This window comes from Rhinopithecus roxellana, chromosome 13 (assembly GCF_007565055.1).
Source record: "Rhinopithecus roxellana isolate Shanxi Qingling chromosome 13, ASM756505v1, whole genome shotgun sequence".
In the NCBI taxonomy this organism is placed as follows: domain Eukaryota; kingdom Metazoa; phylum Chordata; class Mammalia; order Primates; family Cercopithecidae; genus Rhinopithecus; species Rhinopithecus roxellana.
This window is the reverse complement of record NC_044561.1, coordinates 87,360,104-87,374,233: the sequence shown is the minus strand read 5'-3', so window position 1 is coordinate 87,374,233 and position 14,130 is coordinate 87,360,104. Positions and strand designations below refer to the sequence as shown.

General features: G+C 38.9%; 1 protein-coding gene across 6 annotated transcripts in view; it reads left to right on the top strand.

Annotated features, from left to right (window-relative positions):
* MACROD2 (mono-ADP ribosylhydrolase 2) overlaps window positions 1-14,130 on the top strand; it is a 2,180,049-nt gene that overhangs the window by 2,059,533 nt on the left and 106,386 nt on the right. For all 6 annotated transcript variants that reach the window (XM_030915179.1, XM_030915177.1, XM_030915180.1 and 3 more), the window contains 2 exons: window positions 3,753-3,815; window positions 8,082-8,150. In XM_030915179.1, the coding sequence (XP_030771039.1) occupies window positions 3,753-3,815; window positions 8,082-8,150 (132 nt within the window). The remainder of the gene's footprint in view (window positions 1-3,752; window positions 3,816-8,081; window positions 8,151-14,130) is intronic.

The window sequence follows — 14,130 nt, the reverse complement described above, 5'->3', positions numbered from 1 at the left end:
GTCTGTGCCCAGAAATCTATAGACCTTTAGAAGAAAAGACAACAGTATACCAGCAGGAAGTACATATCAGATTGTTTCCCCCATATAGGGATGGATTTGTTCAGACTTATGTCTCCTTTATCTTCCTATCACCATGTAGAGTTCACAAAAGGAACTACAAATATCAGGATAGCAATCCGTGATCATGTGGTTGAGATTTTGCCCTTGCAAAACTCTCCCATGTAGAATTAAACGTGGACGGCTTGCTTATCATAGTCATGTTGCAGCAGAAGCCTCTTATTTTATTTTATTTCTAAAAATTTCTGAAATGTTCTTGCAAGCAGTACACACTCGATAATTATTAGTTGAAAGAGTAGGAGGCAGAGTACTAATATAGGAGAAATCAGAAGGACACAACCAGTAGAATTCTCACAAGTTTCTGTGCTTTTTCAGCATGGGAAAGTAAAGTGTTATATTGCACTCAACATGAATGCTATGGAAATTTATCATCTGAAGTAAATATGTGATCTTAAAGGAATATTAACTAAGAACATTTAGCTTCTATGTGACATTATTTAAGCTAACAAAATAGCCTCGCACTTCCCTGTATTTCTTCACCTTTATCATAAGCCTTTTAAAATCCCTTCTAAAAACCTCAAGTTTACACATCCCTCTACTTAACTTTTTATTGTTTATGTGCTTCCTGTGACGATAGCTAGACAAACAAGGCTGATAAAAAGAAAGCTTGTCCTTATCAAAGACTTACGGGTATCTGTGTTAATGTGCCTTGCTTTTTCTACCAGTGGAAGCCCCCTATTTCACCAAGAACTCACCCATTTGCAGCATTTAAAATGGATGGAAAGTTCTAAGCCAGCCAAAATGTCCTTCTAAAAGAATGAAATGAATGTTAATCTAATTGCCCAAGAATGCGTATGCCGGGCTTGGAAAATAAGCCTTCTACATTGGTTCCCCCTGCTGGATTTGAGGATGCACTGTCTTGGAAATTGATGAAAGCAATGTAACTGGACCTTTTTATCTAAGGGCACGTTACTGGAATGGCAAATCCAGCATTCTTCTAGAAAGCATTTGCTCTGTGATAAACGTGCCAAGTATTTCTTGAGTTTGCTTCCCAAGGGCAGAAATACTGCAAATAGAAAACTGCCACTGAGACTCAAAGTAGAAAACAAAAGCATGCCACTCAGATGTCTGTTCTAGCGAGGGGGGTGGCACACAAGGGAACGAAGGATAAAAACCCAGAAGCAGTAGACTAGGTAAACTGCCAGACTGGTTGTTACTATCAGAAAGCTGGATTTCGGGGTCTGACCATGAATTTCCTTTTTATGCATTTACAACTATTGGAACCAATTCCTCACATTTCTGTAATTTAATTTCTGTTTTTCTTTCCCTTATCTTCTTCTCTTCGTAAGAAATCTCCCTACCTCTACTCTGTAGAAGATGTGGTAACCAGACTAATTTTAAAGGAAACTTGTAACCTGCAAACTTCAGGGCTATTGTGAAGTGTGTTAAAAGGTCTGTCTGTTGAGGGAGACAGAGAAGCTGGCAGATTTTTCCTGCTTGACTCTGAATCCATTTGGTGGGAGGAAAGGGACAGATATTGGCTAAGTTTTTGGCACATGCTCCTGCACCAACTTGGCCTTGTTAAGGCAGCAAGAACAGCAGAAGTGGCTATTTCCTCCCTAGAGCAAAGGCCAATGCTGTTTCCTTCATGGAGAACCAGAACAGGGAAAATGTCAGATAATCATGTGGTACTTGTAAATATGCCATTTAGGACACTGAATTTAAGTGGCATACAGAGCCACCCCAGATTCTCATATTATATTCAGGCCAGGTGTGGTGTCTTATGCCTGTAATCCCAGCACTTTGGGAGGCTGATGTGGGAGGATTGCTTTAGGGCAGGAGTTCAAGACCAGCCTAGGCAACAAAGCAAAACCCCGTCTCTCCAAAAAAATAAAAAATTAGTCAGGCTTGGTGGCATGTGCCTTGTAGACCCAGCTACTCAGGAGGCTGAGGTGGGAGGATGGCTTGAGTCCAAGAGTTAAAGGTTGCAGTGAGCTGTGAACATGCCACTGCACTCCAGCCTGGACAACACAGCAAGACTCTGTGTCTATAAAAAACAAAAGAAAACAAAAAGTAGTTATATTATGTTCACCATCACAAACGACATAGGGCTAAGCCAACACAGGGGATCCTGTACATATATTTATTGACTGCATTCTTCGCCAGCCTCAGAGTATAACTCTTTTTTCTTTTTTTATCCTTCTATTATAAACTTTATTTTCCCCCATTTAGGTCAAATCTAAATGTTTCCCCATCTGAAACTTTCTTCAGTAGGTCGTTTTTCAGAGCTGCAGGTGAAATGCTTCCCCACTGCTTCTGAGGCTCTTGCTTCAGCTCTGCTACTAGTGGCCTCCTCTTGGGAGGATTCTCTTGCCTCGGAATTAAGAGTTGATAGGAGGAGAAGATGGCAGGTCCAAGCATTCAAGCAAAACAACGTGAAGTGATTCAGACCTGCTCGTGGGTCAGGAATTTTTAAAGGGCTCAGCTGGATGTCTCTTCTGCTCCTTGTGACACTGAGTGAGGTCACTGCTCAGCTGCATTTGGTTGGCAGCTGGCTGGGTGGAAAGGTTCAAGAAGGCTTGGCTCACAGATCTGGCCCTTCATGCTCCCCACACATCTTTTCTCTCTCTCCGTGTGTCTCCCTCTATTTGGCAGGCCAGCCTCAGCTTCTTTACAGCATGGAGGCTGGCTTCCCAGGGGTAGAAAGTAGAGACTGCCAGTTCTTGAAGGGTAACTTGGAGGTCCCAGAATATCACTTCCATCATATTCCATCGTATTTGTCTAAAGAAGTTTCACAGCCAGTCAGGACTTAAAGAGAAGGAATGGGCTCTACTCATTCAGAGACAAAGCATTTGTAGCTATCTGTAACCCACATGAATATAGGTTGGTAACTTCTGCTTCTATTTTCTGTACTTCACTATATGTTTTATACTTTGTTCTTATGTCTTTGTATAAATTCATCATTTTTATTTGCTTCATTTTCCAAACCAAAAGCAATTGGGAGACCCTCCCAGCACTGACTTATAAAATCATGCCTATACTTAACCTTCAAAAAGTTTATTATTTCCACAGATAAATCCACAGATATAGTAGCTATTATAAGAAAAAAGAAAGTTTTAGAAAGTTGCTAATATACAGCCTTCATTGCACCTGACCAGTTATTTTTCATATAATTATATATGATAGCACAAATTCAACCAACATAATCTGTTCAAGACAAAATATTTTATAGCATAGGTATGTTAGACTGCCATATGCAAGTTAAGTGAAAATTGACCCTTTTTTGCAGCATATATCACATAGAGAAGTAAAGGGCAAGAAACTTAGCCAAACTTCCTTACACAGTGCATGTTACTCAAGTCAAGGGAGAAAAGTGGACTGGAGTTGAAGTTTGTATTATATTTTGGGAAATGCCGAGCAAGGAGAGACTTGTTACCAGGACCACTGAGTGAATTTTGTTTACTGCAGTTAAACATTTCATCTAGCAAATCATGTGAGAAGGGATGAGAATAAATGCACCTATTTATGTAGGTAATTTTTCTGTTTCATGCCTCTGATTCATCTCTCTGCCTGGCTTTATGGGCAGTCATGCTACATTGCTTACAATTAATTTCAGTGCTGCATGTTAGCCATAAAGAGATATTTCACAAATTGACCTGATGCATTTTCTTTTTCCTCTGTGGTTTTCTTGAAAGATGAGAATGGTCCAGAGGAAAAGCAAAGTGTGGAAGAAATGGAAGGACAGAGCCAAGACGCAGGTAGGCTCGGATTTCTTTTGAGAAGTCGCCTAGGCCTTATCTGCGGAGGTGAACAATAACTTCACTCAATATTATTATCTGAAAATGCTTATAGCTTTCACCAGATGAATTCCAGTGTTCACTCAGGTCTCCCTCAGGAAGCCACCGTCTCCGATAACTATAAGTTGACTGTGCTTTCAAACACAGTGGTACATTTTCACATCTCCTTCACTAATTCCATTTTCTGCCCTATAACAGTTTGCCTGGCAAAATTCTAAGAGGGACGGGCGGAAGTTGGAAGTGCCAAGCCAGAGCTTGGCTGGGTTAGGGTAAGCTCAAATTTGTACATTTAGCTTGAGGGAAAAAATGAAATAAAAACTGATTAAAGGAAATGAAGAAGAGGCTTGCCCTGTACAGCGAGTAGAATGTTCTTTAGTGTATTGCATTAAATTTTGAAGAGCTATGCTTCAGGTTATTTCTCTGCATATTGTAGGAGATGGTGCGACGGGCCGGACTACCCCACACACAGAGCTCTAAGTAAGATCTAAACCCTTCCTGACATCCCCTCTGTTCACTAAAGGACAGATGTGTCCATGGAAAGTTTATAGATTCCACACTGTAGATTATAAATTGAACATTTTTAAATAAAATAGCACTTAAGACTCAAAAGGGATTGAAGTCACCTGTGATTTATTATCTCTTCCTATCCATTTTCATACTCAGCCACACTCTCCTTTAAAAGAAAGATAGGCACAATCATTCACTTACCAACATAACCAACAAAAAAATAAAAATAAAAATCCCCGTGCCCTTTAGTTTCCCAGTTATTCTCCCAATTGTAATGAGGCCCATGAAGGGCCACTTTTGAAACAGTGAGCCCTACCGTTTGCCAAGCACATCCTAGGCCATATGCTGAACTCTTGGAATTAAATCAGGTAGTGTGATAAGTATTTTTCGCTGTAAAATTCATGCATTAACCTTGGAGATGTTGCTAGGGGTCTGGAAGCTTTTATTATTAACCTGGAAGACGAATTGAAGAAGGCCAATCAGAGAAAGCACTGAAGCAAAGCAGCAAGGACTTTGTGTACCTGCACCTGGGTCGGCCGGCATCCTTTGCTGCAACATAGTCCTTGCAATGAAATGAATTTCTGATGCAGAAAACTGTTGTTACCCAACCCTCCCCCCCACCAACCCACACATTACGCTCCATAGCCTATGAGTGAAAAGCTGTCACTGTTTTTATTGTTTGGAGCTGACAACTATTAGTCGACTAACTGCTGACAGCTGAGGCCATTCTGTGACTGTTGAGGTTACACAGGTTTTATTCACTCACTACTCTGTCCCAAACAGTTTTTTTTTTTTTTTTTTTTTCTTTGAGATGGAGTCTCGCTCTGTCACCCAGGCTGGAGTGCAGTGGTGCAATCTCGGCTCACTGCAGCCTTCACCTCCTGTGTTCAAGCGATTTTTGTGCCTCAGCCTCCCAAGTAGCTGGGACTACAGGCACCCACCACCATGCCCGGATAATTTTTTTATTTTTAGTAGAGACAGGGTTTCACCATGTTGGCCAGGCTGGTCTTGAATTCCTGACCTCAAGTGATCTGCCCGCCTAAGCCTCCCAAAGTGCTGGGATGATAGGCGTGAGCCACCACACCCAGCCCCGAACTGTCCTTATTGACAAAGATTGTTTCCCATCCCTGTACATACATGCACACACGCACACGCATACGCACACACACATGTATGCATGCACTCACATTTGCCTGTGTTTGATTTATTCATCCTTTTCCCTTTAACCAATGGAGAATAAGTAGTTTGTAGATTTGAGATCCTTTTGCCTGTGAGAAGGGAGTGGTAGAATGTCAGCCCTCTTCTCCAGCCCTTGAATCTGATAGCGTTGTCACAACAATAGGGGCACTTCTCAATGTGAAGAAGAGTCCTAAATACATCACTGAGTGACTCACCTTGCTCTTCCAAGTGAGCTTGCCGGCTGGCACAGAGGCCAATGGCAGAGTCCACCTATAATCCTGGCCAGAGTCAACATACATTGTTACGTTCACACTGCTCATTTCATATCCTCCCTAATCAGAGCTCAGATAAATCGAAGATGTGGTTATGGGTCGTTAAAGCTCTTTTGACCTGCTGGTACTTTTTCAAAATAAAAGTGTCTTATTTTCATTCAATATAATTTCCAGCTTCAGTTTTGATTATATAGCTCTGCAGGCCTCTTACATGTCATGAAAAAACACAATCTTAAAACAGTGCAATCCAGCAGTTTTGACTGTTGTCATGACCAAATCAGATCAAAGTTGTAGATAATATTCTTCCAAAAAATTTAACAAATACATAACAAGGGTTCATTGTGTCATAGGCACCGTTCCAGGCACTACTGAATAAACAAACAATCAGTAAAAACAACATCCATGTTTCTTTGAAATTTATATTCTGGTGGGGGTTCCAAACAATAAACAAATAAAAATGATAAAAACATCAATAGTGATAAATGCCTTGCTGAGAAATAAGGAAACATAGAAGGAATGCCCAGAAGGCAACTTTCCAGTGTCTGGGTTTGGGACGGACTCTCTGAGGAAGTGATAGTTAAAATGAGATCTAAATGATGAGATAGTGACAGAGAATTATGTTCCAAAGGACACCAGACCTGAAAGTAATAGTATATGCATCATGGACAAAAGATAGGCTAGAAAATAAGCGATTTGTGATTTGCTTCCAAATGTGTGTTAGTTTTCATGCATATATGAGTTATCTTTAGTTTCCTGACCCTGCTACTACATAAAAAACTATATGTGTGTGTGTGCATATGTACTATATATATAGCTTATATGTATAAATATACCATATATGTATAAATATACTATATGTAAACTATAGAGTCCATGTAGTATATATACACATATGTAATGTGTGTGTGTGTGTGTATATATATAGTTTTTCATGTACTATCAGGGAATATATATACATAACTATGTAGATAAGTATATATCACTATTATATATAAGTATATAACTATACATATTTTCTGCTACTACATGAAAAACTATATACATACTATATATGTATATGTATATGATATATACACTATAGTTTATATATAGTATATTTATACATGTAAACTATATATACTATATGAATATAACTATATGTAACTATTATATATAACTGTTTAACTATACATATTACCTGCTACTACATGAAGAACTATATATACACTCTCTATATATGTATACTATATATACTCTATAGTTTATATATATTTATACATATAAACTATATATATAGTGTATATATATACACACATGCGCACTCTATAAATACTTTTTTCTATAGTAACAGGGTTATGGAACTAAAGATAACTCATGTATGCATAAAAACTAACACACATTTGGAATCAAATCACAGATCACATCTTTTCTAGCCCATCTTTTGTCCAAAATGTGTGTGTGTGTGTGTGTGTGTGTGTGTGTGTGTGTGTGTGTGTATGTGTATTCCTTTTCCAGTTATCAGGTATTAAACATTGCAAATGATTTTAGCAATCCTGTCTGTCTAGATTTACTGTCTGAATGGGAGGGAGTAGACTAGTTAGCTCTTATCCTGGAGGCCAAACATGCCTAGAGTCACTAGGGGCTGATGACACTGAGAAGAGAGGTCTACTCTAATGCAGTTAATTGGTGCTGTGAGGGGAACAGAGAGTTCCATGTCCTTAGTCCCCATTTTCCCCTTCTGTTCTCGGGTGACATGAAAGTTCCTGGTGGCTGCTGGTGCCCTGTGCCAAATGCTCTTCTTCCCGGCCTCTGTGCTGACAGCCATCAGAGCTGCTCCCCGCAGTTTGACATCCTGGCATAACGGAGCAGAAGTGCTGTGCTAAGAAAAAAACAAACTTTACAAACACACACATAAAAGCACTTTGTAAGAACTTGCAAGGATATACTTTCTTTCACAATCTGTTACCAAGAAAAATAATATACCATCCTTTGAGGAATGAGGAAGAAACAAAATGCCAAAGGATACTACTAGCAACAAGTAGCATTCTTCACCAAAAAATAGATTGTAGCCCACTGGTCTCTGGAACTGGAACTGAAGGTTCCTGTTTCACTAACTATAAAAGAGATTCCCAAACCACTAGCCCCTTCAAAGAGCATTCAGTGTATTCAAGCGTTCTGCAGGCTCATGCTTTCTCTGGTGGAGAGTGGAGGGGGGTGCAGAGCAGGAAAGCCACAGCCTGACTTCTGGAAGGATGAACTCTGAGGCAGTGTTTCTTTTTCTGCTTTATAGATGGTGTCAACACTGTCACGGTGCCTGGCCCCACTTCAGAAGAGGCAGTGGAAGACTGTAAAGATGAAGGTATGAGGCCACTAACTACATCTAATAATTGCAGACTCTTAGACTATTTGGGCTTGTTTATATGGAAAAACAAGGCAGCAAGTCAAATATAACTAGGTTTTCTTAAGTGTCTCTGTTTCCAATACAATCGACTCTCCCACCTACTCTCTTTTATTGCATATCTAGCCTTTATAGAAAAAAAAAACCATATATATATGTGTGTGTGTATATATATAACATTTACATTTGTTCCTTTGGAAAATAACTATTTATGAAATGAGAGAATGACCAGAGAAATTATGTTTAGAGATGTTTATTTAAAACACCAGAATTAGTCAGTTCTGCTCTTTATAGCCACTCATCAGGAAAAGGTTTGAAAGAGCAGCATTTGAGAACCACCAACCAGGGAGCACCATTTTTCAAAAAAGAAAGAAATGTTTGAAAGGCATCCTTAGAAACAAATCTTTGGCAAGAGCATCATTTTCCATTTTGTCGACAATTATTCTGAGAAAATGTTGCTGACCCAAGTATTTCCAGAAAAAGTAAAAAAAAAAAAAAAAAAAAAAAAAAAAATTACTCTTTAGAAGACAATTTGAGGAAGGAAGAAGTAGTGGAGACATTGATGTGGGGATGCTCGAATTAAAAAATATATATCTAAAGGAAAACAGAATAGTCCTTTTTTCTCTCTCTCTCCTGGTTCATTGGCAAGTCCCCAGATGAAAAGGTAATATAGGCATACCTTACTTTCTTGCACTTCATTTTACTGTGCTTTGAAAATACTGCATTTTTTACAAATTGAAGTATTGTGGGAACCCTGCATCAAGCAAGTCTGTCGGCACTATTTTCCCAACAGCATGTCCTCATTTCATGTCTCTGTGTCACTCTTTGATAATTCTCACAATATTTCAAATCTTTTTACTATTATTCTATCTGTAATGGTGATCTGTGATCAGTGATTACTATTATAATTGTTTTGGGGTGCTATGTACTATGCCCATAAAAGATAGTGGACTGACTTAGTAAATGTGGTTCTGACTATTCCACTGACCCACTATTCCCATCTGTCTCCCTTTTCTCAGGCATCCCTATCCCCTAAAACACAACAATATTGGAATTAGGCCAATTAATAGACCTACAATAGCCTCTATGTGTTCACGTGATAGGAAGAGTTGCATACTAAATCATACTTTAAATCAAAAGTTAGCTATGTTTAAGTTTAGTGAGGAAGGTATGTTGAAATCTGAGATAGGCTGAAATCTAGGCCTCTTGTGCCTAGTTGTGAATTCAAAGGAAAAGTTCTTGAAGGAAATTAAAATTGCTACTCCAGTGGACACATGAATGATAAGAAACGGAAACAGCCTTATTGCTGATAAGGAGAAAGTTTTAATGGTCTGGATGAAAGATCAAACCAGCCATAACATTCCCTTAAGCCAGAGCCTAGTCCAGAGCAAGGTACTAGATTTCTTCAATTCTACTGATGCTGAGAGAAGTGAGAAAGCTGCAAAAGGAAAGTTGGACCTTAGCAGAGGCTGATTCATGAGGTTTAAGGAAACAGGCTGTTTCCATTACATTAATGTGCAAGGTGAAGCAGCAAGTACTGATGTAAAAGCTGCAGCAAGTTATCCAGAATATCTAGCTAAGATCACTGATGAAGGTGGCTACACTAAGCAACAGATTTTCAATGTACACAAAACAGCCTTCTGTTGGAAGATGAGGCCATTTAGCATTTTCATAGCTAGAGGGGAGAAGTCAATGCCTGACTTCAAAGGACAAGCTGGCTCTCTTGTTAGGGGCTAATGCAGCTGGTGACTTTAAGTTGAAGACAATGCTCATTTACTATTCCAAGAATCCTAGTGCTCTTAAGAATTAGTCGAAGGCTACCCTACCTGTGCTCTGTCAATGGCACAACAAAGCCTGTATTATAGCACGTCTGTTTATAGCATTGTTTACTGAATATTTTAAGTCCACTGTTGAGACCTACTCAGAAAAAAAATGATTCTTTTTAAAATATTACTGCTTATTGACAATGCACCTGGTCTTCCAAGAGTTCTGATGGAGATGTACAAGGAATGTAACGTTGTCTTCATGCCTGCTAACACATCTATTCTGCAGACAATGGATCAGGGAGTAATTTTGACTTTCAAATTTCTATTTAAGAAATATATTTTCTAACACTGTAACTGCCATAGATAGTGATATCATCCTCTGATGAATCTGGGCAAAATAAACTGAAAATATGGAAAGGATTGACTATTCTAGATGGCATTAAGAATATTCATGAAAGAAGGTCAAAATGTTAACATTAGCAAGGGTGTGAAATAAGGTAATTCCAACCCTCATGGATGACTTTGAGGGGTTCAAGACTTCAGTGGAGGAAGTAACTAAAGATGTGGTAGAAATGTCAAGAGAACTAGAAGTGGAGACTGAAGATGTGACTGAACTACAATCTCATGAGAAACTTGAACAAATGAGAAGTTGCATCGTATTTATTAAAAAAAGAAAGCGGCTTCTTGAGATGGAAGCAGGTTTGAGAGTATTGAGTTCAATTTTTTGTTTGTTTGTTTTTGAGATGGAGTTTCACTGTTGTTGCCCAAGCTGGAGTGCAATGGCGCGATCTTGGCTCACTGCAACCTCTTCCTCCCAGGTACAAGCAATTCTCCTGTCTCAGCCTCACAAATAGCTCAGATTACAGGCATGCACCACCACATCCAGCTTTTTTTGTTTTTTGTTTGTTTGTTTGTTTTTTGTTTTTTTAGAGATGGGCTTTCACCTTGTTATTCAGGCTGGTCACTAACTCCCGACCTCAGGTGATCCACCTGCCTCGGCCTCCTAAAGTGCTGGGATTACAGGCAAGCACCACTGTGCCTGGCCTTACTCAGTTCAATTTTAAGATAACTCCTACTGTGTGTAAAATGCCATCAAACAGCATTGCATGCCACAGAGAAATCTTTTGTGAAAGGAAGAGACAATTATTGTGGCAAGCTTCATCATTGTCTTATTTTAAGAAATTACCATAGCTAGCCAGGCGCGGTGGCTCACACCTGTAATCCCAGCACTTTGGGAGGCCGAAGCGGGTGGATCATGAGGTCAGGAGATTGAGATCATCCTGGCTAACATGGTGAAACCCCGTCTCTACTAAAAATACAAAAAATTAGCCGGGCGTGGTGGCGGGCACCTGTAGTCCCAGCTACTCAGGAGGCTGAGGCAGGAGAATGGTGTGAACCCAGGAGGCAGGCTTGCAGTGAACCAAGATCATGCCACTGCACTCCAGCCTGGGCAACACAGCGAGGCTCCATCTCAAAAAAAAAGAAAGAAATTACCATAAGTACCTCAACCTTGAGCAACCAAGTGGTGGCCATCAACATTGAGTGGCCAGTAGTGACCGTCAACATTGAGGCAAGACCTTCCACCAGGAAAAAGATTACAAGTTGCTGAAGGCTCAGATGATGATTGGCATATTTTAGTGATAAAGTATTTTTCAGTTAGAGCACTTTAACTGTTTTTTAAGACATAGTATATCTAAAAATATAACTGATGTCAAATACCCACATAGGCTCTGATGGGAAACTCTAGGTCATCTCAGAGAGATAAATAAATCTGATCAAATGCGATCAGAGTGAAAAGACAGAAAGTGGTGTTCATCTTAAGCAAAAATTTTGGTCATACCAATCATTTAGTCTGTGCTAAAAATTTCAAAGTGTCATGAAGTTGAGTGGCAGAGTTTAAGAAACATGAAAGAGAGATAAACTAATTTGAATGTGACCATGTTTCAGGCTGGGATTTTTCCTGTTGAGTTGTTTAGTTTGGAGATATCGCACCTTCACAGAAGCACACTGTTTGTGATGTTTCTTGATGCTTTTAGGAACTCACACCATTAATTGTTTATGCCAGGATTTATTTTTTGGAATACTTTTAGGATTTTTTTAACATAAAACTTTTAATGATGGTAACTCCATGAAGGAGTTCCGTTATGTATCACAAATGTAGTTCCTATGTAAGACTAAATGTGAAGTTTTATGAGTATTACTGAAATAAGCCATTAATATCCATTAACCTATTTACTTAGGGAAAATAGAAATGTTTTAAAATCCACACTAGTATGCAGTCTTCTTTCAATTAAAAACAGAATGCCTAGGGTATGATTTTTGCCTTTTTCTTCTGAAATAGCACGTACAGAAAACCACTGTTTTTCATTGATTATCAGTTCAAAGCTTAGACCAGCTTAGAACAAGTGTTTAATGCTGTTGGAACTATTGTCTTGACTGATAGATACCTAGCTTAGAATAAAAAAAAAAAAAATCAATTGAAATCCTTCAAGATTGAGGTCAAGATAAGGTTAAAAGGCAGTCATATGTGTTGAGGATTCATTTCAAACATTCTCCATTATTAGCTTTCATGCAGAAATATCTCTTCTCTGTGACATCTGGGCTATTTTAGAGCACTGCAGTTATAAGATTGCTTATAGAAATGCTCATTACACTCTCCAGTTTAAGTGGCAGAACATTTTTGCTGATCAAATGTCCTGAAGAAGCCCTTGGTCTCTTGAGTTTGTTTTCAGACTTTGATCCTGACCAAGCATCTTCTTGGGCTTCAGAATCACTGATATTATGGACAGGTCTCTTTTTCTCTTTCTAATATAACTCCCAAGAATTTTGAGACTCATTTGGTTATTTCCAGCTTTGCTTGTTAGTGGGCTGGCTTTACATTTGTTATAACCTTGGTTCCACAGGAAATTAGCATCTTCTAGGGTGCAAGGATTGAAAACAAATAAATAAAAAATAAGATGGCTAATGTCGCTTTGAAGACCAGATATTTAAAAAATTCTAACAGTCATGTGAAGGTTGAAGAATTTCAAAAGGAAGTATTGTAACCCAGGTATCCTCTATGCCAGCAGTTTTGTTTTAATGTTCTAGACATATTTTCCACTGGGAACCAGGAACCCATGCTTGCTGCCTGCTTACCCCCATGTACTTGCTAACTGTGCCTGCTGCCAACAGAAGGAGATGCAACCGACTGGCTCATGGATCAAGAGCTAGATTGTGAGCTACACACTGATGACACCTGTTCCCAATGAGTCATTACAGCCATAGGGTGGGCAGGAGTTGAGCTGGGAGCATGAGATATTAGCAGGAAGAATGCTGATGAATAATTCATCCGAATGCATGCCAAGGATTTGGCAACCAGGATTGAATTGAAAGTAACTCCAAGGTAAAGCTGGCCTGGGAAAAGATTTGTGGGTCGGTAGGCGCTCTGAGGTTATTTCTGAAATAGGATGTGTACTTATCTATTGAGGACTTCTTTCTCTACTGGTTAAAAATACTCTGTTGATTTAATGGTAGTTTGCACTTTAAACCCTTAAAAACAAATTTAGGAGTACAAGTATTAAGGCTATTTAAGTTAACAAATAGACAAGCAATCATATTAAAGGGGCATATAAACACAGAAGTAAAATTCATAGGAATGTCAAGTACTCCAGATGAAACTTTTATGAAGTTATTATTATTACTATTTAAGATATAGTCAATCTCCTTAAGATAAAGAATATGCTCTGTTCTAGTTTTTTCAACACCTCTAATAGCTTATTTTCACCCAGAGCCAAGGTCAAGGCAGCTTTCTGGGGGAAAATAAAATGCTGTTTAAACTCATCTTAATTCACCTGCCTTATTATTTAATCAGTAACTAATTTAAATCTGAAGGTCAACTAGGCCAAATCATATGCTCATTAATATTAACAACAAAATCAATTAATACTCAGGTGCATACCCGAGCTTGTATTCCTTTGAAACACCGTGTAAGTCATACAATTGCTGTTTTTGGTATTTTTGAAATGGGATCTCACCTGGCAAAGGATTTCTTAACCCTTAATCTAGTTTCAAACCTCCTAGAAGTCAAAATTACTGTAGGAAAAGGGAAAAGCTAGCGCCAAGAGTCAGCCTTGCCAAAGAGAACAAAAGAGAAAGATTACGTGCAAGGAAGAGGATTCAGGAATGTGCAAGAGATG